General features: G+C 42.1%; 1 protein-coding gene across 10 annotated transcripts in view; it reads left to right on the top strand.

Annotated features, from left to right (window-relative positions):
* The window catches only part of phldb1b (pleckstrin homology-like domain, family B, member 1b), a 122,731-nt gene that overhangs the window by 29,985 nt on the left and 68,386 nt on the right, over positions 1–24,360 (top strand). For 6 of the 10 annotated variants that reach the window (XM_061281578.1, XM_061281576.1, XM_061281572.1 and 3 more), the window contains exons 2-5: positions 8,694–8,800; positions 16,215–16,316; positions 21,061–21,184; positions 23,173–23,343. In XM_061281578.1, coding sequence (XP_061137562.1) covers positions 8,738–8,800; positions 16,215–16,316; positions 21,061–21,184; positions 23,173–23,343 — 460 coding nt within the window. In that variant the 5' untranslated portion in view covers positions 8,694–8,737. Of the gene's footprint in view, positions 1–8,693; positions 8,801–14,558; positions 14,900–16,214; positions 16,317–21,060; positions 21,185–23,172; positions 23,344–24,360 lie in introns of those variants that run through there. The other 4 variants (XM_061281570.1, XM_061281575.1, XM_061281574.1 and 1 more) reach the window with 2 other exon arrangements.

The raw sequence follows: 24,360 nt of genomic DNA, 5'->3' as shown, positions 1-24,360 counted from the left end.
GTGTTATGACTTTTTTATTTCAAACAGCTCAACTTTGGTTTCACTTACTTTTCTGTTGACCATCAAGAGGCTCTTTTGCTAACTTTAAACCTGCGGCAATGTGATATTTTATTATTAGGGGTGTAAATCACGGGTTTTGTCACGATACGATAACATATCGATACAAAGAACCACGATACGATATTTGCCGATATCTTAAAGCCTGCTGTGATTCATTCACGATACATCACGATATAGTGCTCTACGATCGATATAAAACAATATCCTGATTTATAACACTTCATACGCAAAATCAACAAGGTACTGCAAACTCTTTATTTAGGAAATTACAAAGTGCTTCCAAATGAATGACTTGAAGCCCAAAGGGGAGCGAATTTCCTCGTCTTCTTGGACACTAACCATAGCACCAGCCCAGGAGCCGCGTAGTTGTCGGCTCCCCTTTCACGTGCCTGCTCTGCTCACAACACAACACGCCGCGCACTGCTCCCGGAAAGAGGAAGCAAGCAACAATGAACTGGATTTCAAAATAAAGTTGCGTCTAATGTCCGAGGTCAAAAACGGGCGATATAGATCGATGTTTACGTTTAGCATCGATGCCAACAAATCGTAGAGCATTATATCGATTAATCGATGTGTATCGATGAATCGTTACAGCCCTATTTATTATCTATGACTCAGAATTGGTGATTTAGTTATTTGGTTGAATTAGAATTGGTTGTGAAAGCTTATAGAAATTGGGGTTCACATACTCTTGATACTGGAAGAGTAATTTGACATATAAACTTGCGAGGGAGAAACAACACATCAACAAACTGGTTGCCATAGTAACACTGAGCAGACAAGCATCGTGTGAGCATGACACATTTCCTGATATTTTACAATGTTGTGCTGTGTACTGCGCTTGAGAGCAGAGGTGGAAAAAGAAAGATTGAGTCATGGCAATAGATCAGAGTCACGTCAAAGTTGACGTTTTGCTGTGTTGAAATGCAGATGAAGTCATTCACTTTGGACAGCAACAGTTGATCTTTCATTGAGCCAATCATGTCTCTCTTTCTCAGAGACAACAGTCCGCTAATGACAGACCATATATGTCCTCTGCTCGTTTCACATGAGCTAACTGGTTATTTCACAGCTGTAATGACAAACTGGAAATCACAAAACAGGTTTACTGCCTCATAGCGTCGCATCAAGCTATTTGTCTTCTCGTTACATCCTGATAACATGTATTCCCGGGAGAAAGGTCAGCTGCAACACATGGTGGTTTTCAGCTCGCTCAACTCATCTCCATTCAAAATCGTTTCACTGGGTGGTAAAGGGGGCAGGGAGTAGATGTTTTGAACCCTTCACAATCGAGTATCAGGAAGAAATGGACTCTACGCACTGGTGCGTTTGGAAGAGAGATATTGTTTATGTAGTTGCTTATCTGAGGCCATTCTTGTATGTGTACATGTGGAGTGTATAGTATGTGTGTGTTTGAGAACTAACAGCTGGTATGTTAAGCTCTTAGTAGTGGCACCCTTCCAACGGATGTAATGAATCTGTGTTTACTCTTATTACGGGCTATTGATGACACTTGGTGTGTTTAGATGGACAAATTAATTGGCATAGTGACAAAATACTACATTCTCTCCACTTTCTCATGCTTGTGATTATACGAAATGATTGTCAGTGTGCATAGTTGAAGGTTTAAGTTTTGTATTTCAAAAAGTAGATGTAAAAATATCATTAAAAAATATTGTCTAGGTCTACCACAACAAAATATGAACATTCATGCATTCATTTTCCATACCACTTATCCTCACTTAGGGCTGTGGTTGAGTTGGAGCTTGAGTTGGAGTTGACCCCAGCTGACTGGGCAAGAGGCAGGGTACATCCTTGACTGGTTGCCGGCCAATTGCTGGGAAAATATAGACCAAAAAAAATCACAATCACATTCACACCAAAGGATAATTCAGAGTTTTCAATGAACCACCCATGCGTGCATGCATCTAACCATTTGACATGCACTACTAGCCTACCACCCAAAGACAGTAGAACATTTTTTACTTGAAGAGCATAAAACAAAATGTAAGTATAAGATTTAGACTACAAATCATTTAAACCCACATTCTAATATATTTCTGATACATTTATTTTTACTTCAGTTCCGGTCAATCGTTATCATCTTCACTGAAAGGGAGCAAAACTATTTAAAAAAGAAATATTGAGCCCACTTTTGAAAGCACGGACATGAGACAGAATCGGACCTCGAACTGTCATTGACAGGATATAAGACACTGGCAGTGCTCGCCATACAGGAAGTCTACATATAGTGACAGTCATCTTCTTCCTCTCTCTCACACACCATCCTGAGGATTGCACATCCCTCTTTGGACTACCAAACAAGGAAGTTGAATTCATAAACAAATACAATGTTAGCCTCTTAGCATAATTGACTAAGGCATTTTTAAACATGTTTTAAAACAGGAAAAAACATAACAAATTCAACAAGTCAAGTTACTTGTGGATTGCAAATTGACTCCCCTTTTGGTTTAAACAAAGGAGTTTAAGAAATTCCAAGTCAATGTACTTTCAGACCAATGTTGAACAGAGTGCTATCGAGAGGAGTGAAAAAGATGAACAAAACTGGTTCATGAAGCAATTTTGAAGCTTTATTTTTCCATCCCTACTAACAACCATTCTCTAAGTGACTTGCACTCATGTGTTTGTGTGATCCCCATTGCACTGTAGGTGTGTAAACAAACCTGTCTATGTGCCCCACTCTTCTTTCACATCTTGTGTTCTGCCATGAAAATTAAAGCACTCTAAATCAAACAGCACGTTCAGAAGATCCTTCTTATATTATTATACATATATATTCTGATATGTGAAATTTCCTTGGTACATTATGATTATTTATTTGATTTGATTTAGATATTAATGAATTTGATTTGGCAACAGACACACACACATGGCCTGTGGTAGACCACCTTATTGTTGATTGATATCACCATCTGGCTAGCATGTCTGGAACAAACAATAAAACATTAGAGACATCTTGTTTTTCATTACGCTATATTAGTCTTTAAAAAGCGAGAAATGCGATTTTTGGGCGTTTCCGGTGATTCTGATCAACTCTTGAGGGCGTGTTTGTTGTATGCTTGAGTTCAAATTGGTCTAGGATGCCTTTCCAGTGTGTGTGTGTGGGCATGATTGTGTGGTCAAGTATTTTGGGGTGCTTCTCAGTAATTAATGAATAGCATAGCCCCAGATAAGAGCCTGCTTGTTGAAATATTACTACCGTTTTTTTCCATGTATAATGCGCAAAATTTAACTAATTTATTGTCCTAAAATCTGGGGTGCGCATTATACATGGGTACAAAAAAAAAGAATTTTTTAATTTTTTAATTTTTTTTATTATTATTATTATTTTTATCCGGATATGATACGGAGGCAGGCATTACAGATACGCTTTCTTCTCTGCTGTTCACTTCAAACACACTCCATCCGAACACAATGCTCTCGTATCAGACGCTTGCTAGATCACCTGCTCGTTTGCTGTCACAATGTACCCTACACAAATCCGAAACATTTCTTTGCTATCGAGTTGCATGCGCAGTGATACTGACCGGCAGAATAACATCCGGTTGTTCCCAAAGATGATCTTTTTTCTGAAATAATTTCACGTTTACGGACTTAAGTAGGAGTCAAAATTTGGGTGCGTATTATACATGGGTACAGGCTTTTTTCCAGCATCGACATGCCATTTCTAGGGTGTGTATTATACTACATGGGGGTGCATTATACATGAAAAAAAAACGGTACTTTTTATTTATTTTATTATTTTTTATTTTTTTTATTATTTCTATTTATTTATTTTTAGAAACAGTTACCTTGAAAAAGTAATTAGTTTATTATTTATATAGTATTAGTTATTTTACAGATTACTTGACTTTAAAAAACTTAGTTACTTACTAATTACTTGATTTGAAAAGAAACCAAGTTATATAAAAAGTTACTTTATTAGTTACATTGAACAGATCTCGACAACTCTGCATAACAAACGATTGACAGATTTTCCAATACTTGATTTTGAACTGTGATATTTAAGAATAAAAAATTTTGATATTTAATTAAAAATATTACCACAATCTTTTTTTATTTAACACAAGTGATTCTTTTTATTTTAAAATATGTATATTGTATAATGATTAAATTTGGGACCTCATTGAGTCAGTGCTCTTTATGTATCTTTCTGTTTAAGCTCAATGGGGTGTGATACGTATGCATTATTTTGACGTTTTGGAAATGTTTCTGAAAGTACATAATGCTTTGTCAACAGCACAGTGTACAACGTACCGGATTTTTTTCTTTAGATGTCACAAACTCAATATAGTGACTGGATTTTCCATCTTGAAACTTTCTCTCCTTCCTCCTTTGCTATTGGTTATGGCACACACGTGATGTCATTCTCTCAGGTGTGTATGGTAAATTGTGAAGTCCCAGAATATCTCTACCTCAAGCTGTTAACACTGTGGTTCCCCTTTCTTAGGTATTCCATAATGTACAGTTGTTTGCTGGGTGTCTTTATCTAGGAATTACTATATTGTATTATATTATTAGTTAATTATTACCGTAATTTCCGGACTATAAGCCGCTACTTTTTGCACAAGCTTTGTATTATAGTCCGGCGTGGCATATCTAAGGAATTTTCATAGCTTTTATGATATTTTAAGAGGATTTGCTTTGGTAATACAGGTAATAGAAATGAGGACATTTCATTTAAAACACCTGCATCTTATAGTCCGGTGCGGCTTATATATGAACAAAACAAGATTTTAGCTGGTGCATATTTTATTCAGGTGCATCTTATAGTCTGGAAATTATGATAGTTTTTTTACACATTTGAACACTTCATGGCGTATGTATGTTTTGAGCAAATCTTCAACGTCAAAGTCAAAGTCATCTTTATTGTCAATCCCTTCATATGTCAAGACACACAATGAAACCGAAATTCCGTTTCCTCCATCCCACGGTGACGAGACACAGTACACGATAAACATACAAGTAGACGACACAAAATAAAAACAAGAAGGCACGAACAATAACTAATAAATGATAAATAAATAAAATGAGTGATGAATAAATAATAAACAAATAACCCAATAAATAAGAGGAGCAAAACTGAGCCAGTGTGCGTACAGCAGACAGTAAGCATTAGGGGTGTAACGATACATCGATACACATTGATTAATCGATATAATGCTCTACGATTTATTGGCATCGATGCTAAACGTAAACATCGATTTATATCGCCGTGTTTGACCTCGGACATTAGACGCGACTTTATTTTGAAATCCAGTTCATTGTTGCTTGCTTCCTCTTTCCGGGGGCAGTGCGCGCGGCGTTGTTGTGTTGTGAGCAGAGCAGGCACGTGAAAGGGGAGTCGACAACTAGTACGGGGCTCCTGGGCTGGTGCTATGGCTAGTGTCCAAAAAGACGAAGAAATTTGCTCCCCTTTAGGCTTCAAGTCATTCGTTTGGAAGCACTTTGGATTCCAAAGAAAAGATGGCTCAACACGTGCAGTTTGTTAATCCTGCCATGCGGTGATCAAATATTCAGGGAGCACAAATCTCGCCGCATATTTAAAGAAAAAACACAACATCAAAGTTCAGTGTTAAAATAAGCACTTTGTATACTGCAATACTCTTGTAATTTCCTAAATAAAGAGTTTGCAGTACCTTGTTGATTTTGCGTATGAATTGTTATAAATCAGGATATTGTTCTATATTTTTTATTAAAAAAAAAAATCAATCGTAGAGCACTATATCGCGATATATCGTGAATGGATCGCAGCAGGCTTTAAGATATCGGCAACTATCGTATCGTAGTTCTTTGTATCGATATTATATCGTATTGTGACAAAACCCGCGATTTACACCCCTAGTAAGCATAGCGCAAAGTACAGGACGCTACGCAGAAAGGGGGGGGCGAGTTCAGGATCCTAACAGCCTGGAGTATGAAGCTGTTGGAGAGTCTTGTGAACTGCTTGTCAATATCGTTAATTGCAACAATAACAAATAAAGATTTAGCAAAGTAACAGTTGTCAGATCACTCCCTTAAGAGAAGTAGTGCATTAGATTAGCGTTTACTGTAAAACAAGGTTATATTAGAGCAGTGCTTCTCAATTATTTTCTGTTACGCCCCCCCTTAGCAAGAAGAAAACTATTCGCGCCCCCCCCCCCCTCCCCACCGTGACTATCCTAACTTGTCTTGTAAGTCGTAAAATGTTGCACTGTCGCAAACGTCACAGAAGTAACAATGAGAGCGCCACTGCCCCCTGCTGGGAAGATCTGCAATTACACTTTATTTTAGTACTGCAAAAAAAAAAAGCCTGTTCCCCAGGGTCACACGCGCCCCCCCAGGTATAGCACGGCGCCCCCCAAGGGGGGCGCGCCCCACTATTTGAGAAGCACTGTATTAGAGTGACATATTACTTTTTAATGCGTTATAGCACTACTGTAAATTATAAAGACCTTCAGATAAGGTACATCATTTTATCCTGTCCCCATCCTCACATGTGTAAAGATTTTGTGTAAAATGTGACAAGAAATGTAAATTATAGAGAAGACGCATATGAGCACCATATCTACCCTACATAATATAGTGTGTGGCTATGTAAATTTGCCCTTCAGGCGATGTTTACTGCATTTCTGTGGTTGCTTCGTTCTCAAAACAATGTATAATTTAGTCAAAACAGCAGAGAAATCTTCCACTGTTGAGTTTCTAAGTGGCGTACCGAATCATGTGACATTCAGGAAGGCCACCAAAAATGTGTCTCGAGTGACAAATTTTTGTGGTAAGGCACAACAGTTCTACTTGTCCCTCATCATCACCCATTTCAATGGAAATTTATTTGTTTGTTTCTGTTTTGTTCACAGGCGTCTCACTTCTCCTTAATTCATACACATTTGCAACTCGGCTGACACTTTTACCACTTAGAACAAAACAGCTCAAATTTACAGTTTGTGTTGTTTGGTTTTCTTCAGTTTAAAGAGACTCTATGCCAGGGGTCCCCAAACTTTTTCCTGTGAGGGCCACATAACCTTTCCCTTCTCTGATGGCGGGCCGGTGTCAGTTTGTAACAGAAAAAGTGTGACGATCGTAGGGGAGCTTAAAAAATTTATTGTTTTCCAGAAAGCCACACATAACCAAATAACGGTTATTTAATAACCCTTTCCAGGTTCTATACAGAAAAAAAGTCAGGAAACAAATAATAACACTATTAATGAAATAAATAATAACTAAATAACCCTCTCTGAGTTCTTCACAGAAAAAACTGGAAATAAATAATAACTAAATAACTCTCTCTGGATTCTTCATAGAAAAAAAACCATGGAACATTAACTTTCTGTTGTGCCATGCACAATCTTAACAGATAAAAGTTCAGCTCAGTTGTCAGAGCAGAACCTCTCTGACACATATGAGCAGTCTCTTAAAGTTCTTGTGTTCCTCCCTTATAATCATTTTGTAGGTTCCAGTAGGCTTGTAGACACCGCTGTCTTTTTTGTTAAAGTTTGATAGTGCGTCATAGTCTGGAGTAAAATTTGTTGTGGCAATTCTTAGGCGAGATTCGAGGTGTTGGTCCGTTTACCTCGATCTTTGACGGGTAGATGTTGACGTTCATGTGGCTGAACGTCACGTCGCGTACGTCGAGCCAAATTGGCCACTCTTTTTTAACATTCGGCACTCACTTCTTTTCTTCGGGCCACTCATTTTAATGGAAGGATTCCAGGGGAAGGTTTGTGGGTGGCTTTAGCGCAAAACTGCATCTGAAAGCTCAGTGCGCAAATTACAAGAATGCTGTCGTCACAGCCCACGCTCTAAATTCGGGACTGATACAAATAGAGCGCGAGTGCGCCATGTCCGTACACGCACTTGTGAGTGTGCACCGAGCTTTCTGACACGGCTTCCGGTAGTAAATGCGCAGGCGAGCGCTTCCCCATCTACTGGGCAAACGCAGTCATTGCAGGCAAAATGAGCAAAAAAAAAAAAGTTTAATACAATTTGTTCAGGGTTGGCGGGCCGGATTAAACGGTCCCGTGGGCCGTATCCGGCCCGCGGGCCGTAGTTTGGTGACCCCTGCTCTATGCCATGAATATGGTACCAGGACCTTCAGTAGGGAACTTAATCCACTTCTTGTGAGCACCACTTTCATAGCACATAACTTATCAATGCTGTACAAAGAACACATTATACTAGTACAAAAGTATTTAATAACAAGACAAAATCATAAACGTTTAAAGAGCTGAACAAGTGAGATGAAAAATGTTTTGTGAGTCTGACCAACCAATCAGAGGACAGGTGGATTTTCACATTTCATGGGTCAGTGCATGGTGGAAAAAAGAACAACTAAAGAAAAAAAATTTTCAACAACCACATATACCGGAAGCATGTACCCAAGAGGAAAAACTGGGAAGGAATTTATAGAATTTCATGGTGTGGATAGAATTTTGGTTTTAAATGTAGGTCAGTGCAAATTATAGGTCAGTAAAAAAAGAGGCTTCAAGCTGTTTATTGCCACTCCCAGTTCAGGTTTACTGTCAAGCTAAAAGTAAAACAAAGAGAAGTCCACATTGTGTTTTTAAAACAACCACAACGCATGCCATAAGAAAATCCATCTATCCATCTTCTGAAATGCTTTTCCCGAATAGGATTGGGGGTGTGCTGCTGCCTATCCCAGCTGACTTTGGGCGGTATGCAGGATACATCCTACCTGAACTGTTTGCCAGCCAGGCGGCCAAGTTGCATGCGGCAGAAGGTGTGGCACAATGCCTATTTAAGCACAAAAGGACATTAAAAAATGAAATCAAATATTTATATTTATATTTATATTTATATTTATATTTATATTTATATTTATATTTATATTTATATTTGACAAAATATTGCCATAAGAAAAATGTCAAAATACCGGCAATAATTTCTGTTGACTCTATCCCGAGGGTATTTAATCGTTGTCTTTTATTCATTTATTCATTTTGCGTTGTTAATCCGGTTCGGGGTCATGGGTGAAACTATCACAGGTGATTGATGATGTCAATGATTCACGTGGGATTTGTATTTATTTGCTTGTGCTATCGATGATAATGCCAGTGAGAAGCTGTGAACACTTTGGACTCTTCACCAGTCAATGACAAGGCACATAGTATATACTAGACCAACAATCACCTTTATAACTATGGGGAATTTACAGCCTTCAGTCAACCTGACATGAATGTTTATCGAATATGACAGAAAAAAACACATGAAAACTCAGTGAGATCACCTCTTGATTGTGAAGCGGAAGCTTCAATCTGCTGTATGACCAAACTACTAAATTGGTTTTATATGAACTCACTAAAATGTCAATAGCTAAATAGGACGTGAAAGCAACGGAAATGAAAAATGAGACGTTTTGCAGTCCAACTTTCTACCACTACATAAAATTGTCACCAAAGGACAGATGGCTTGGCCGAACTCCTGTGCAAATAAATTTTGTTGCCGCAGAATACTTTTAAGTTACACAAGACCACAGATCGACGATTAGAATCATTCTTATGCACATCAAAGGCAACAGCACGAATAATGCACAATGACTGTGAAGACTATATAGTCTAAGTGTAGTTCTGTGACCTTTTTGCAAGTCATAAAACATTTTGGCTGCAAATCTGTCACTATCTGCTCTATTCACAGTATCAGTCCATCCAGATTTTTTGGCAATGCATCTTCTTTCTTTCCCTCTCTTGTTCTTCTTGCCTGCATTCCAATCCTGAGCCTCCCCCTTGCTTTCATAATCCAAATTAAAAAGTGTTTTGTTCATGCATGAGAGGAGAAACAGGCCTACTCTGCAAACAATGTGAGGCTTTCTGGATTGGCATGAGAGCAGAGATTGAGTGAGGGAAAGAAAGGGAAAGAAAATAATATAGCGATGGAGGGTTTCTGGGGGAGTGACAAGCTGTTGAAGTCAACTCCCACAGTCTGGGAGCCAAAAGCTTTTGTGTGGTGAGAACAAATCTTCCACATTGCACTAAATTGATGATTGCCTTGTTTATTATTAATATTCATATATTGCATGATTATGAGAGCGGCACAGTGAGCCACTGGTTCACACGTCTGCCTTGTAGAAACTGGATGTCCTCTCAGTTTAGATCTTTGAAGTTGAAGCTTTAATAACTTTCATTCATAGTTACAGGTAGTGCAACATTGACTCCTCGCTCGTTCTGTTTTTATTACAACTCTCCCGCTCTCTGTTTTATGCCCTCTCACTTCCTCCGTCTCTTAAAGGGGTAGTGTCTAATTATCACGACACTACATCTCTCCTTTTCTTTTAAATGAAATGTCCTTCCTTAGTTTCAGCTTTACTTACCCTGACAGAATGTACAATTGAAATAAAGTGGTTTCCAAAATACAGTCATGTAAAATTGTGATTCCGTATTATACTATGAATTCAAAATCAGATATACAAACACTTTAACAAATAACTAAGCTTAACATCTCTGAGCAGTACTGAACACACATTACTCTTGTGTCGATAACAAACATAACGGTGGCGAGAATTTGTCAGTGTCTCATCACTCTATGGCCTTTGCTACATCTCAGTGATGAGTCTGAGGCGGTCGTCTGTTTACCCTCACAGGGCGTCGCCTCCTGGTTTCAAGGTTAACGTGTTCGGGATCACCTGCTTGTCCATTAACACTGTCGTCATCACAGTTATCACCGTCTCCTGTTGTGAATGGGACTTCCGGTTTGTGCTTCAAGAGTTTGAAGTGCGATCTATGTCTTGTGAGTCTGTGGTCCTGTCTCTGTGCAGTGACCATCGTTCCGTTCACTGCGATGACTTTGTAGGGGTTTGGGTTGAAGGGCGTCACAAGTTTTCCCGTCTTCCTCTGTTGTATTAGGACAACATCACCCTCCTTGAGCACAGAGTGTGATGCGTTCCTCCTTTCGTCCGCATACTTCTTCATTTTGTCCTTCCTCAATCCATCTGTCCGACGGAGATCATCATCACTGGGGGGATGAGAGATGGACGGCAGCTTTATACTTATGGGCCGACCATAGAACACCTCAGCCGGAGGCCGGTTGGTGGTATGATGAGGTGTTGCCCTGTAGTCCCTGAGGAACTTGTACAGCTCTTGCTTCCACGGCTTGCCTTCCAGCGTAGCTGTGTGGATCGCTTTGGTCAGAGTCCTGTTGAACCTTTCAACCGCAGTGTCGGCCTGTGGCCAGTAGGGGGTTACCTTCCCGTGGTGGAATCCAAGGTATCTTGCAAAGTCCGAAAAAGCCTTGCTCGAGAATGGGGGCCCATTACCGCTTCTCACCACTTTTGGGATTCCCACTGTCGAAAAGATTTTGTCCATGACAGGGATGAGTCTGCATGCCGATGTAGATGGCATAATCTCCACAAAGGGAAACCTCGAACACTCATCCATGAGGACTAACAGGTAGTCACCTGAAGGAAAGGGGCCACAGAAGTCCACCGCAACATCCTCCCAAGGCCCCTGTTGGAGTTCAGACATTCGCAGCGGTTGATGCACAGTCTTGGGTACTGCATGTGTAGCAATGACGGAGACATGCATTCCAGTGTCCACGTCATCTGTGATACTGGGCGTGTGAAGTGTTTGTGGATGGCGTGACACGTAGTCTGCCGAGTTTGATCTTCCAGGTTTGTGAACAATTTTGAGCTTGTAAGGTTGCACCTGTATGAGACCTAGTTTAGTTGCAGTGTCATGGCCCAGCAGCGAGCCGTGGTCTCCATCAACAACGTAGAATGCTGCCTGAGCTGTTCTCCCATTGGCAGAGACTGTTGTGGTGACCTTACCACGAAGGGAAAGGGGAACGTTTGTACCATAAGGGTATATCCTTTTGCTTGACTGCTCCAGTTTGAGTTTCGTTTTCAACGCGCCGTAGGCTCTTCGATCCAGGAGATCAGCTGAGGCTCCCGAATCAACAAGAACATCAATGTATTCACCAGCTACCATGACTGACCTCACTGGTGGTTTTCTCCCCTCCGCAGCTCTAGTGACAAAGATGTACTCATCATCCGTGCTCGAGTCATCAGCCGCGAGATGACTTATGGGCGCGGTGTCAGCACCGTCAGCAACAATAGTTTTGACTTGTCTGCGCCTGTTAGGCCACGACACCTCTTGTGCGCTCTGTGTCGGTTCCATTTTCTGTCCATGTTGACGGTGTTTCACCTTCATGCCAGGGCCGGAGAGACAGCAGCGGGCGAAATGGTTGAATTTTCCACATGTCCGACACTGTAGACCTTTCGCTGGACATGCTGCCTGACCACCCTGATGAGGAAACGCACCTCCACAATTCCTACATTTCATCCCTGGCTGATCTCTACGGTCCATGTTTTCCATACGGCGTTCAGAGGTGTTCCATCCTCTGCGTCTTGAATAGAGCATGGCTGCAACATGTCCAGTATCTCGATTGTTTTCAATGCCAGACGCCTGAAGTTCCGATGTCTCGAAAGCTCGGGCCAGATCCAATAGACCTTTCAGAGTCATGTCCGGGTCTCTCAGTGCCCTTCTCCTGAGACGTGATGATGTGCAGCAGAGTATTATCTGAGACTTAATTTCCTTGTCTACATTAGTGAATTCACAATTCTGAGATAGCTGTCTCAGTCTGGTGTGAAAAGCATCAACAGTTTCACCTGGGTTTTGTTTTGATTGTCTAAATACATAGATTTCATATTCTACATTATGACTTGGACTGAAATATTCGGTGAGCAGTTGTACTGCCTTATCGAAATCACCTGGTTGGCCTCTTTCAGGAAAAGTCTCAAAGATATCCTGCACTTGTTCCCCAGCGTAGTACAGAAGCATAGCCTTTTTTCTTGTTTTATCAGTTATGGCAGCCGCCGTGAGAAATGTCTCAAATCTCCTCATCCACTTCGTCCATTTCAGGGAAAGGGAAGCCGACTCTGCGTGTACATCAAAAAGGGGGAATGCGGGTAATCCAGCCACACCCGCCATTGTCACAATAGGGTTTGTTCGACAGCGTTTTCCCACAGGAATACCACCGTCCAGTCACGTCCACGTGTGTAGCCGTTGCTAGCCCCTTCGTCTGCGATAGGCAATAGCACGTCTCTCCCGACTATAGTGCGAGCGTCATTAGCTAGACGATGGCGTCTTCTTTCTTAAGATGCGAGGCCAGATAGTAAAACAGCTTCGTACCGGAGATATTCCAGCATCAAACTACGTCCGCCATACGGCCGTTTACTCACGAGACCGTCACCAGCAAAGCGGCTATCCTGCGCTCCAGCAGGCTAACAGTTGTGAGCGGTAGAAACTCCGTCGCGGGGATCCATTTACGTCAGTCGCGCAATATCCTCGTCGCCATTGTAGAAACTGGATGTCCTCTCAGTTTAGATCTTTGAAGTTGAAGCTTTAATAACTTTCATTCATAGTTACAGGTAGTGCAACATTGACTCCTCGCTCGTTCTGTTTTTATTACAACTCTCCCGCTCTCTGTTTTATGCCCTCTCACTTCCTCCGTCTCTTAAAGGGGTAGTGTCTAATTATCACGACACTACATGCCTCACAGTGCAGAGGTTGCTGGTCCGATTCAGTCGCCGGTCTTCCTGTGTGGAATTTGCATGTTCTCCCCGTGTCTGCGTGGGTTTCCTCTGGATACTTCAGTTTCCTCCCACACGCCTGACTTGTGTACAGGCAGTGTAGGATCAATTCCCGCTCAGTGGCTTCAAGACATCACCAACCATCAGATCAAAGCTGTTCCTTATTCATATATATGAAATCTAATCAGAGAGAAGCTTATTTTCGTGTTGAATATGGGTTAGTTACCCAAATCTTATTTTGCAAACCTGGTAAAAAACATCAAAGGTTCTACAAAAAAGAAAATTTGGCTCTTTTTAAAAAGAAATCCTGGTTCAACACATTTCATTGACACTGAAAAAAAAAAATCAATGGATAGGCAAATTTACTTCACAAATCCTGCAATAATAGTCCCCATTTCTGTAAAAAACAAGTAAAACAAAAAATTGCTAGGTAACTAGGTGAATTCACTTCACAAATGCTGCACTACTACTATGCAGGGCTCCGCTGTATCAAGGAAACAAGTGGCTGTCTCATTGTCATGGCAATGCCAAATCACCTCCTTTGACTTGTTTACAGACCGGAACTGTATTCGTTTGACCAATTCTTTCTTGGTGCCCTCTAACTGACCAGTAACTAGACCAGGATGTACTTCATCTCTCACTCAATAGTAGCCCAAATGTGACCCTAATGAGGATGTGCACAAAAAAATGGATAGATTGATGAATCAGCCTTCTCTGTCCTACCATCAGATAACTTGGATTATATTGTTCTCTCCTTTCATACCATTGTTTTCATACTACCATATGTCCATCATAGTTTCCGAATGCTCTCTCTCTCTCTCTCTCTCTCTCTCTCTCTCTCTCTCTCTCTCTCTCTCTCTCTCTCTCTCTCTCTCTCTCTCTCTCTCTCTCTCACACACACACACACTTACACACGCACACACACACGCACACGCACACACACGCACACACACACACACGCACGCACCCACGCACGCACGCACGCACGCACGTATGTCACTTCGTTCCTGTCGTCTTTGAAGCTTCCAGCCAAGAATGTAGGTAGTTTTAGTAAAGAGGAGCAAGCAGCAACAGGTCTACCTCCTGAGCATTTAAGGATACTGTTATGCTAACATCTTGAGACAAAGAAGAGGCATTTCCAACAGACAATCTCCGCTTCATGGGAACGAAGCACTGTTGCTGGATTTGTACTGAGTTTATTTGGACGTGTCCAATCTTATCGAGGTCACACTGACAGATTGAGCCAGCGACAGGTCCACCATGTCGGCTTTGCATTTACTGGACAATTGGAAGAAGGTAAATACCATTTATAGATTAGAGGACCACATTAAATCTCAGGGCTTCCATGATTTTTCCCCACTTATTTCATTATTGCATGAAGTAGTTTGACTTCTGGAACTCTTGAAATCTGTTTAGTGATTTACTGTTCAAGGCTGAATCAACAGAATATGGGGGCTGTCTGGAGAGGAAATATGTTGATCTTACAGCAGGGTTGTGTTATCTGGAGGGCAGAGAACATTAGAAACATACTTTCCTACCCTGCTGCATTTCATTTCAACCACGCAAATATAGTACTCCCATTCCCTGTTTGTATCAATCATGTCTTTTCTAACATTAACTCTGGTTTCAACCACAAATTAATTTAACGCTTTCTTACACATATACAGCTCAAAACAGAATCGCACCATTTAATTAGTACTCCACTGAGGATTTATGAATGGAAACCTCCTATATGCTGACATTATGGAAATACAGTGATGGTCCAAAAGGGATTTTCGTACAGGGTGTCAGGTTTTGTTTGTTTTCCTTGTATCTCAAAGCCAAAAAAAGCATGCAAAGGTGGCTTATTTCCATTGTGTGACCTAGTAGAAGGGATTTACTATAAATGAGTCGACGTGTTACCTCCTCAGTGGCCAGAACATACAGCTAAATACCCTCTACCATATGGACCATTAGTGTCTGTGCGTGTGTGTCCTGCCAGCATGAATCACATCTTAGGCGCTGAAGCAAGAAGTACAAATCCCTCCAAAACTCGTAAATAATAGCAATAAAGACAGTTGGTCATACACTATTCTTGTTCACTTTTTCCTACTCTGTAGACACTATTTTAGTCAAATATAATAATAATAATAATAATAATAATAATAATAATAATAATAATAATAATAATAATAATAATAATAATAATAATAATAATGATGATGATGACAATTATTATTATTATCTTGCATAATAATAGTAATAATAATAATCATTATTGTTGTTGTTATTAAAACCTGATGTGCAAGAAAAAACAAGGGCAGATTTGGATTTAGTTAAAAAAAATCTATAAAAGTTTACCTACATCTCAGATTAAAAATTTGTTGACTTCTAATGTACGAGTGCGCTACAAACACAAAATATTATTTAACAAATAGGTTTCTTACAACATTCTTTTACTTGTAAAGCAGTGAAAGCCTGTGTACTGGTTTTCATAATAAAATATGTGTTGGGACAGGTGGATGTAATAAGCGAATGACCCAAATGGTTGCGAAATTGAAATCACCCTTACATGTTCTTTTGGAACAATAAAACATTTAATAAAAAAATGAATTTTCATTTCCTATCACAGGATATTCACATGAGTCAGGGAGTCTCAGACATCACGATGGACATGGACCGTCTGAACAAGAATGCATCAGAGAGTGGTGCACACACCCGCCAGGTGTTAAAGGTGAGAGATTTGGGGCATGTACGTATCATAGAGCTAGATCTAGGTGTGAGTTTAGAGAGTTAGAATAAAGAACACGACTCTTCTTTGATTGTGCTGTGTGTGTCAGCATTCATATACGGGCTCTCTATTCTCTCTTTTATTTGAACTGAATTAACACCATTACACTGAATAGCGAGCCAGCCAGAGCAGCGAAGGACGTGCCCTGTCAACAGCTTCTTGTCAGCAGGTTGTAAAACAGGAATCTTCCATCAGTCAGTGATTAGTTGAAGCAATACATTTTCTTTTTGTGAGTGTAACTATCATAGAGCCAGGTGAATGAGATTAGACTCTACTAATTTCCTCTTGAAAATAATATGCATATGATATACAGTGGATATCATAAGGGTTAATTAAATCTCAACTAATTCAATTCTGGTTGTTTTAAAACCATCCAGTTAATTAATAGAAGGCAATGAACTGACACAATTAATACAATACAGTACAACTTTATTTGGTGTATTTTCATGCATCCATCCATCCATCATCCATCCATCCATCCATCCATCCATCCATCCATCCATCCATCCATCCATCCATCCATCCATCCATCCATCCATCCATCCATCCATCCATCCATCCATCCATCCATCCATCCATCAATCCGTCCGTCCGTCCGTCCGTCCATCCATCCATCCATCCATCCATCCATCCTCTTTCACTTATCCGAGGTCGGGTCGCGGGGGCAGCAGCTTTAGGAGGGACTCCCAGACTTCCCTCTCCCCAGCCACTTCATCCAGCTCATCCCGGGGAATCCCAAGGCGTTCCCAGGCCAGCCGAGAGAGATCGTCTCTCCTAGGTCGTCCGCGAGGTCTCCTACCGGTCCTTCCGGACATGCCCGGAACACCTCCCCAGGGAGCCATCCTGATGAGATGCCCGAGCCACCTCATCTGGGTCCTCTCAACATGGAGGAGCAGCGGCTCTACTCCGAGTCCCTCCGGGATGACCGAGCTTCTCACCTTATCTCTAAGGGAGAGCCCGGACACCCTGCGGAGGAAACTAATTTCGACCCCTTGTATCCGGGATCTCGTTCTTCGGTCACGACCCATAGCTCGTGACCATAGGTGAGGGTAGGAGCATAGATGGACCGGTAAATTGAGAGCTTTGCCTTTTGGCTCAGCTCTCTCTTCACCACAACGGACCGGTACAGAGTCCGCATTAAGCACCCTCCACAGAACCTCCCGAGGGACACGGTCGAACGCCTTCTCCAAGTCCACAAAACACATGTGGACTGGTTGGGTGAACTTGCCCCCTTGAGGATCCTGCCGAGGGTGTAGAGCTGGTCCACTGTTCCACTGCCAGGACGAAAGCCACACTGCTCCTCCTTAGTCCGAGGTTTGACCTCCCGACGGACCCTCCTCTCCAGCACCCCTGAATAGACCTTACCAGGGAGGCTGAGGAGTGTGATTCTCCTATAGTTGGAACACACCCTCTGGTCCCCCTTCTTAAAGAGGGGAACCACCACCCCAGTCTGCCAATCCAGAGGTACCGTCCCTGATATCCACGCAATGCTGTAGAGGCGTTTCAGCCTTGACAGCCCCAGAACATCCAGAGCCTTTAAAAACTCTGGGCGGATCTCATCCACCTCCGGGGCCTTGCCCCCGAGGAGTTTTTTAACTACCTCAGTGACTTGGACCCCAGAGATTGGAAAGTCTACCTCAGAGTCTTCAGGCCCTGCTTCCACAATGGAATGCGTGTCGGTGGAATTGAGGAGGTCTTCGAAGTACTCTCCCCACCGACTCACAACGTCCCGAGTCCATGTCAGCAGCACGCCATCTCCATTGTAAACAGTGTTGACGGTGCACTGCTTCCCCCTCCTGAGACGCCGGATGGTGGACCAGAATTTCCTCGAAGCCGTCCGGAAGTCGTCCTTCATAGCCTTGCTAAACTCCTCCCACGCCCGGGTTTTTGCCTAAGCAACCGCCGAAGCCACGTTCCGCTTGGCCATCCGATACCTGTCAGCTGCCTTCGGAGTCCCGCAGGCCAAAAGGACCTGATAGGACTCCTTCTTCAGCTTGACGGCATCCCTTACCGCCGGTGTCCGCCAGTGGGTTCGGGGATTGCCGCCACGACAGGCACCAACCACCTTACGGCCACAGCTCCGGTCAGCTGCCTCAACAATGGAGGCACGGAACATGGTCCACTCTGACTTAATGTCCCCCGCCTCCTCCGGAACGTGGGAAAAGCTCTGCCGGAGGTGGGAGTTGAAGCTCTTCCTGACAGGGGATTCTTCCAGATGTTCCCAGCAGACCCTCACAATCCGTTTGTGCTTGCCAGGTCGGACCGGCATCTTCCCACACCATCAGAGCCAACCCACCACCAGGTGGTGATCAGTTGACAGCTTCGCCCCTCTCTTCACCCGAGTGTCCAAAACATGCAGCCGCAAATCCGATGACACGACTACAAAGTCGATCATCAAACTGCGGCCTAGGGTGTCCTGGTGCCAAGTGCATACGGGGACACCCCTATGTTTGAACATGGTGTTCATTATTGACAATCCGTGTTGAGCTCAGAAGTCCATTAATAGAACACCGCTCAGGTTCAGATCGGTGGGGCCATTCCTTCCAATCACGCCCTTCCAGGGCTCACTGTCATTGCCCACGTGATGATTGAAGTCACCCAGTAGAACGATGGGGTCCCCAGAAGGAGCGCTCTCCAGCACTTCTTCCAAGGACTCCAAAAAGGGTGGGTACTCTGAGCTGCTGTTTGGTGCATAGACACAAACAACAGTCAGGACCCGTCCCCCCACCCGAAGGCGGAGGAGGCTACCCTCTCGTTCATCGGGGTGAACCCCAATGTGCAGGCGCCCAGCTGGGGGGCAATAAGTATACCCACACCTGCTCGACGCCTCTCACCATGGGCAACTCCAGAGTGGAAGAGAGTCCAGCCCCTCTCGAGAGGGCTTGTACCGGAACCCAAACTGTGTGTGGAGGCAAGTCAGACTATGTCTAGTCGGAACTTTTCTGCCTCGCACACCAGCTTGGGCCCCTTTCCAGCCAGAGAGGTGACATTCTATGTCCCAAGAGCCAGCTTCTGCAGCCGGGGATCGGACCGCCAAGGTCCCTGCCTTTGGTGAGCCAGGTGGTGAGCCCATGGGAAAGGGGACCCATGTTTCCTTTTCGGGCTGTGCCCGGCCGGGCCCCATTTGGTGTATTTTACAACACAAAACTCTTCACAGGGCGGACACTCATGCCACGAGGCCATTGGACAACCACAATGGCTGTGAAAATAGTAAATTGAAACACAAATGAATATAGAGCAGCAAAACAGTAACAGTCAAAAGTCAGTTGAAAGCCAAAGAATAAAAAAAATAATTTTAAAATTTCAGATTAGAGGTAAGAAGATACTGTATATCCATCATTGTTCAAGTTTTAGTCTAATGCATTGAAATGAAATGACTGAATGGGACAAATGTCCTGGACTTAGGTTTTGTGTCCCAAATTGAAATAATTACTTCATCAATAATCTGACAACACCGCTTTTAATGATTTCTCTCTTTTTAAATTCTGCTAAGACATTTTGAACTGGATAGATGAGTTTTGAAAGGCCAAACAGCTCAACTCAATGTGTAATAAATGTAATACATAGTACATATGATTGATATGATTTGATTTGAATGATATTGAAAATCGTATACACTCATACACGCATGTTTGGAGACCCTGGCTGAATATTGCACAAGAGTAAGGAACACTGAGAAGCTAATGCTAATGTGTGCCACATGGGAGCAGCATCACTCTGTAGAAGAGACAATAACTGCATTCCTGCTGTCCCTTCACTCCCACTCCTTAAACCCAATTCCCGCAACACCAGCTCTGTATCATCAATTGTTTCAGGCTTAACTGATCCCACGGTATCACCAGCAACTTGACAATCAGATGATCCTAAAAGGTTGCAGTCGCAGAGGGCAATGGCTACACACAGGTGCCGATACAAAGTTGGCTGAACTTTAATGCACTCATTACAAGCCAGCGATGCCAGACTTGTCAATTGTGGAGTGCTGATTATATGGCATCACACAGTCAATCATGCAATCACTTCTTACAGTGAAAATATTGATAAAAACTCCTGCTCTCATTCCCGCACATGATGAGTAAACTTCTCGCAAGTCTGTACTATGACCACTTTAATCTAATTGTCAGGGTTAGACTGGATCCTTTTATGGTATGCCATGTATAAATCCATGCTATTTTTTTGTACATTATATTACCTTATTATTAATTAATTAGGTCATCCTCAGACGAGCTTCCATAGTAGAAGCTATACATTGCTTATAATGACTGTGGGGCGCAGCTCCTCACAGCATCCCCAACCCCTAATGCTGAGTGTCAAGCAGGGAGGCATCGGGTTCCATTTTATAGTCTTTTGGTATGACTCGGCCCGGGGATCGAACCCACGACCTCTTAGTCTCGGGGCGGACACTCATACCACGAGGTCACTGAGCTGGTATATGACCTGGTTTTATTTAATTTGGTGTTTAAAACTGTCTACAACATAACATAGATGTACTTCCATGTATGCTCAAATGAGATATTAATGATAATTCTCCAGATGAGGCATCCGGTCCTGAGATATATACTTAATTTTTTTTAAAACAAACTGACAGAAATGTGTATTTACTTCATCTTAAACTTACCTTTAAAATGACCTAAAACCTCGTACAAATCTGCATAGGTTACAGTTTTCTTACCTTGATTTTCCTCAACAGAGCACTCCACTGGATTTGATTGAGACTGGAAAGGGCCTGAAGTTCCAGGCAGAACGCCCACATCTAGTCAGCCTTGGTAGTGGACGTCTGAGTGTTGCCATCACTCTGCTGCCTCTACCTGAGGGTAAGTATTTTGGTCTCTTGTCTTTATAATGTACATTTCCTTCCTTGCGCAACATTCCAGTCATTTACATTGAGTAGGAAGCTTGTTATCACCATTCTTTTGAATTTTGCTCACAGGTTTATGCATGTGTAACCTTTTGGCCTGGGCTGCCTTTTCACTATAATCTCTCTGCTGTATGCCTCTTTGTCTGCACCTGCTTTCCCTTTATGTGTCTGTGTCTATTCATGCTGGTACGCAGGGTATGTTTCTTGATACCGTACATACCTGTGACATTTTGTGAGGCCATAGGCCAAAGCCCTACAATATTTCTCTTCGTTCTATTGGATTGATAGAGCAATTCTGAAGTTGATTCAAAGTGATATAAAAAGCACTGTTATATATACGGGTAAAATGTTCGAAGCATACTCTTTGGTCAGTGTATTAAACAAGTGTTGTTTTTGTGTGCTGTTTTTGTGTGCTGTTTTTGTGATTGGTACAAATCCAGCACATATCTATGAAGATGTTGGTACGACCCAGTGTTAAGTGGTTATTTCATAGACCACCACAGTTCATCAGATCTGCGAGATGAAGGCCTGTGCCGGTGTGGGAATATTCACAGCCAACTAATTATGGTCAACCAAACCGGCTCGTTTTATTCCCTTCAAATGCAACTCGCCGGTCAGACGTGGTGGATGCATACGTATCTGTGCCGTCAAGTGTCGTTCATCCGGTTAGGAAGTGTGTGGTTCTATGTGGCCCTCCAGCAGCACTGGCGAAAAATGGTGCCTTCCATCCAGCATTTAAGTTGCCCATTTGTGCCTTAGAGGTTCGGTTTTGACCATTTCATTCTACCTGAGACTCAATTCAAAACTTCTGTGACTCACAAGGATCCTTATTTATTGAAGCATTAACAGTCTCAACTGTATATCATTTAACCAACTTAATATAGCTAACTGCTAACCTTACTATTTTCACACATTGTTGTCCAAAATACATCCAGACTTTAAATAGAGGCGACAATTACGACACATCCTCCGGAGAATGATGAAACAGAAGTTGTTTTGCAATACCTCTCAAACATGAATTGCGTTTGAGAGTGGCAATGTATTGATTTTTAAGTTATTTTCACCAGTCTATATGTATTCATATAGCATAAAACGTGTGTAAAGTGGCCATTAGTTTTCATTAATGGGAAAAATATTATTTTGACCATATTTGATTATGCAAGGTTTCTGGCGAATGCCGACGATATGCTGTATGTAGTCCACGTACGTGCACACCCTCCTGTCGAACCCTTGAAAGCGGCCGCTCTGAGGACCACAGAAAGCTTTTCTCTGATTGTGAGCATTTTTTAGGCGATCATTTTGAGCTCTCCATCTTCGTACATTACACTCTGTGACACCATATTTCACAGCTGGTTTGCAATTGTTTGAAGTCTCTGCCTCATTTATCACCATCATCATCTTGAAGTTTGCATCATAACTTCTCCTCAGCTGGCGGTTAACGTGGCCAATCTTTGACTCACTTTTCTCCAGATTGTCGCTACGTTTCTCCATTTTCCGTTATCTCTTCCCTTGTTTTCTTCTCTTTTCTTTCTTACCGCTATTTTTTATATTTCTTCTTCGTTCTACCGCTATTTTTATTTTATTCTTCTTCGTAACAGGGGTTCACTTTGTCCGAACGAAGTTCAGCATTCGTTTTAAAGCAATCTGGCGCCATCTAGCGTTGTGAATGGGTATAAGGTCTAGACCCGAATGTAAGACGACCCGCACTTTTTCAGTCTTATTTGAATGCAAAAAACATCGTCTTATATTCGGGCCAATACAGTATCTGTTGCTGGTAGTACGATAAGATGAATACATATGGCCAGGCATATCAGTATGTTACAATGTAGTATGGTTATTGAGTTACATGCTTTAAGTGTAAAATTAGAATTCACCACATATACTAGGTAACCTGAACATTTTCCCCTCATGAACCAGCAGTGCATGCTTCCTTCTTCTCCACAGGCCGCACAACTGTAGGTCATGGTCCCATGGATATCAACATCCAAGGCCCTGGGGTGGAAGCTCAACATTGCTACATAGAAAATAGGTCAGGGGTCATCATGCTACACCCCTGCGGGAATCTGTGTGCTGTTGATGGACTCCAAGTGACACAACCGATCCGCCTGTCTCAAGGTAAGACGTAAGCTGCTTTCACGCTGGCTATCAAGTTAGCTTTGTATTCCTTTTTCCGGGATCACTGCCCTGTATGTAATGTACTGAATGTTGGAAGGCAGGGTGAATGTGACCTGAATGTGAACTTGCAAATTTACAATTTAAAATCATAGATAGATAGATAGATAGATAGATAGATAGATAGATAGATAGATAGATAGATAGATAGATAGATAGATAGATAGATAGATAGATAGATAGATAGATAGATAGATAGATAGATAGATAGATGGGCGGGCAGGTGGGCAGGTAGGTAGGTAGGTAGGTAGGTAGGTAGGTAGGTAGGTAGGTAGGTAGGTAGGTAGGTAGGTAGGTAGATAGAACCCCCCAACCCATCCAGAAGATGTCCATTCACAGTTGCATGTTAACCCCTCACAGTTGTAACCTGACACTGGTTCAAAGTGCAGCTAACAGAGGCATCTTCTTTTTTTTTTTTAAACATAATCAGCAATAACTACCGATCGAGCAACATCGGTGACGGTCTTTGTCGTTTTTGTCAGCATTCTAATGTTTAAATGAGTCATAGTAAAAGTAAAACAGTTATAATACTTTCATTTTAGTCATGTAACATTCTTAGACATTGACATCAGAGCGCAACGCAAGTCGGAATGCTCATCATTAGTCACTGCTTGCAGGGCGTGGAATTTCCACTGTGGTACCGTACAATCATTCTCCCTCCCAAAAATAGTATCGTCTATATTGTAGTGCCCAATATCAACTAATAACAGGAAGACGTGTGAAGTGTGACATATGAAATAATCCAATTTACTGATTCTACAAAAGTGTTTATAGGCTCACAGTAACTATCAGAATAAAACTTTATGCTGTGTGGGAAGAGATAAGAAGTGTCATTGAGGAGGTATTATAAATTGCTGACATAGTGGTGTCATGACCTGTAGTACGGGATCTAAATCAGACATTGATGGTTATTGATTATCTAATATTTTGATGACTATTTTCTTACTGTAAAATCCTTGC

Source organism: Syngnathus typhle, linkage group LG6 (genome assembly GCF_033458585.1).
Source record: "Syngnathus typhle isolate RoL2023-S1 ecotype Sweden linkage group LG6, RoL_Styp_1.0, whole genome shotgun sequence".
Lineage (NCBI taxonomy): Eukaryota > Metazoa > Chordata > Actinopteri > Syngnathiformes > Syngnathidae > Syngnathus > Syngnathus typhle.
The sequence above is the reverse complement of the archived record's forward strand: the minus strand, read 5'-3'. Positions and strand labels throughout refer to the sequence as shown.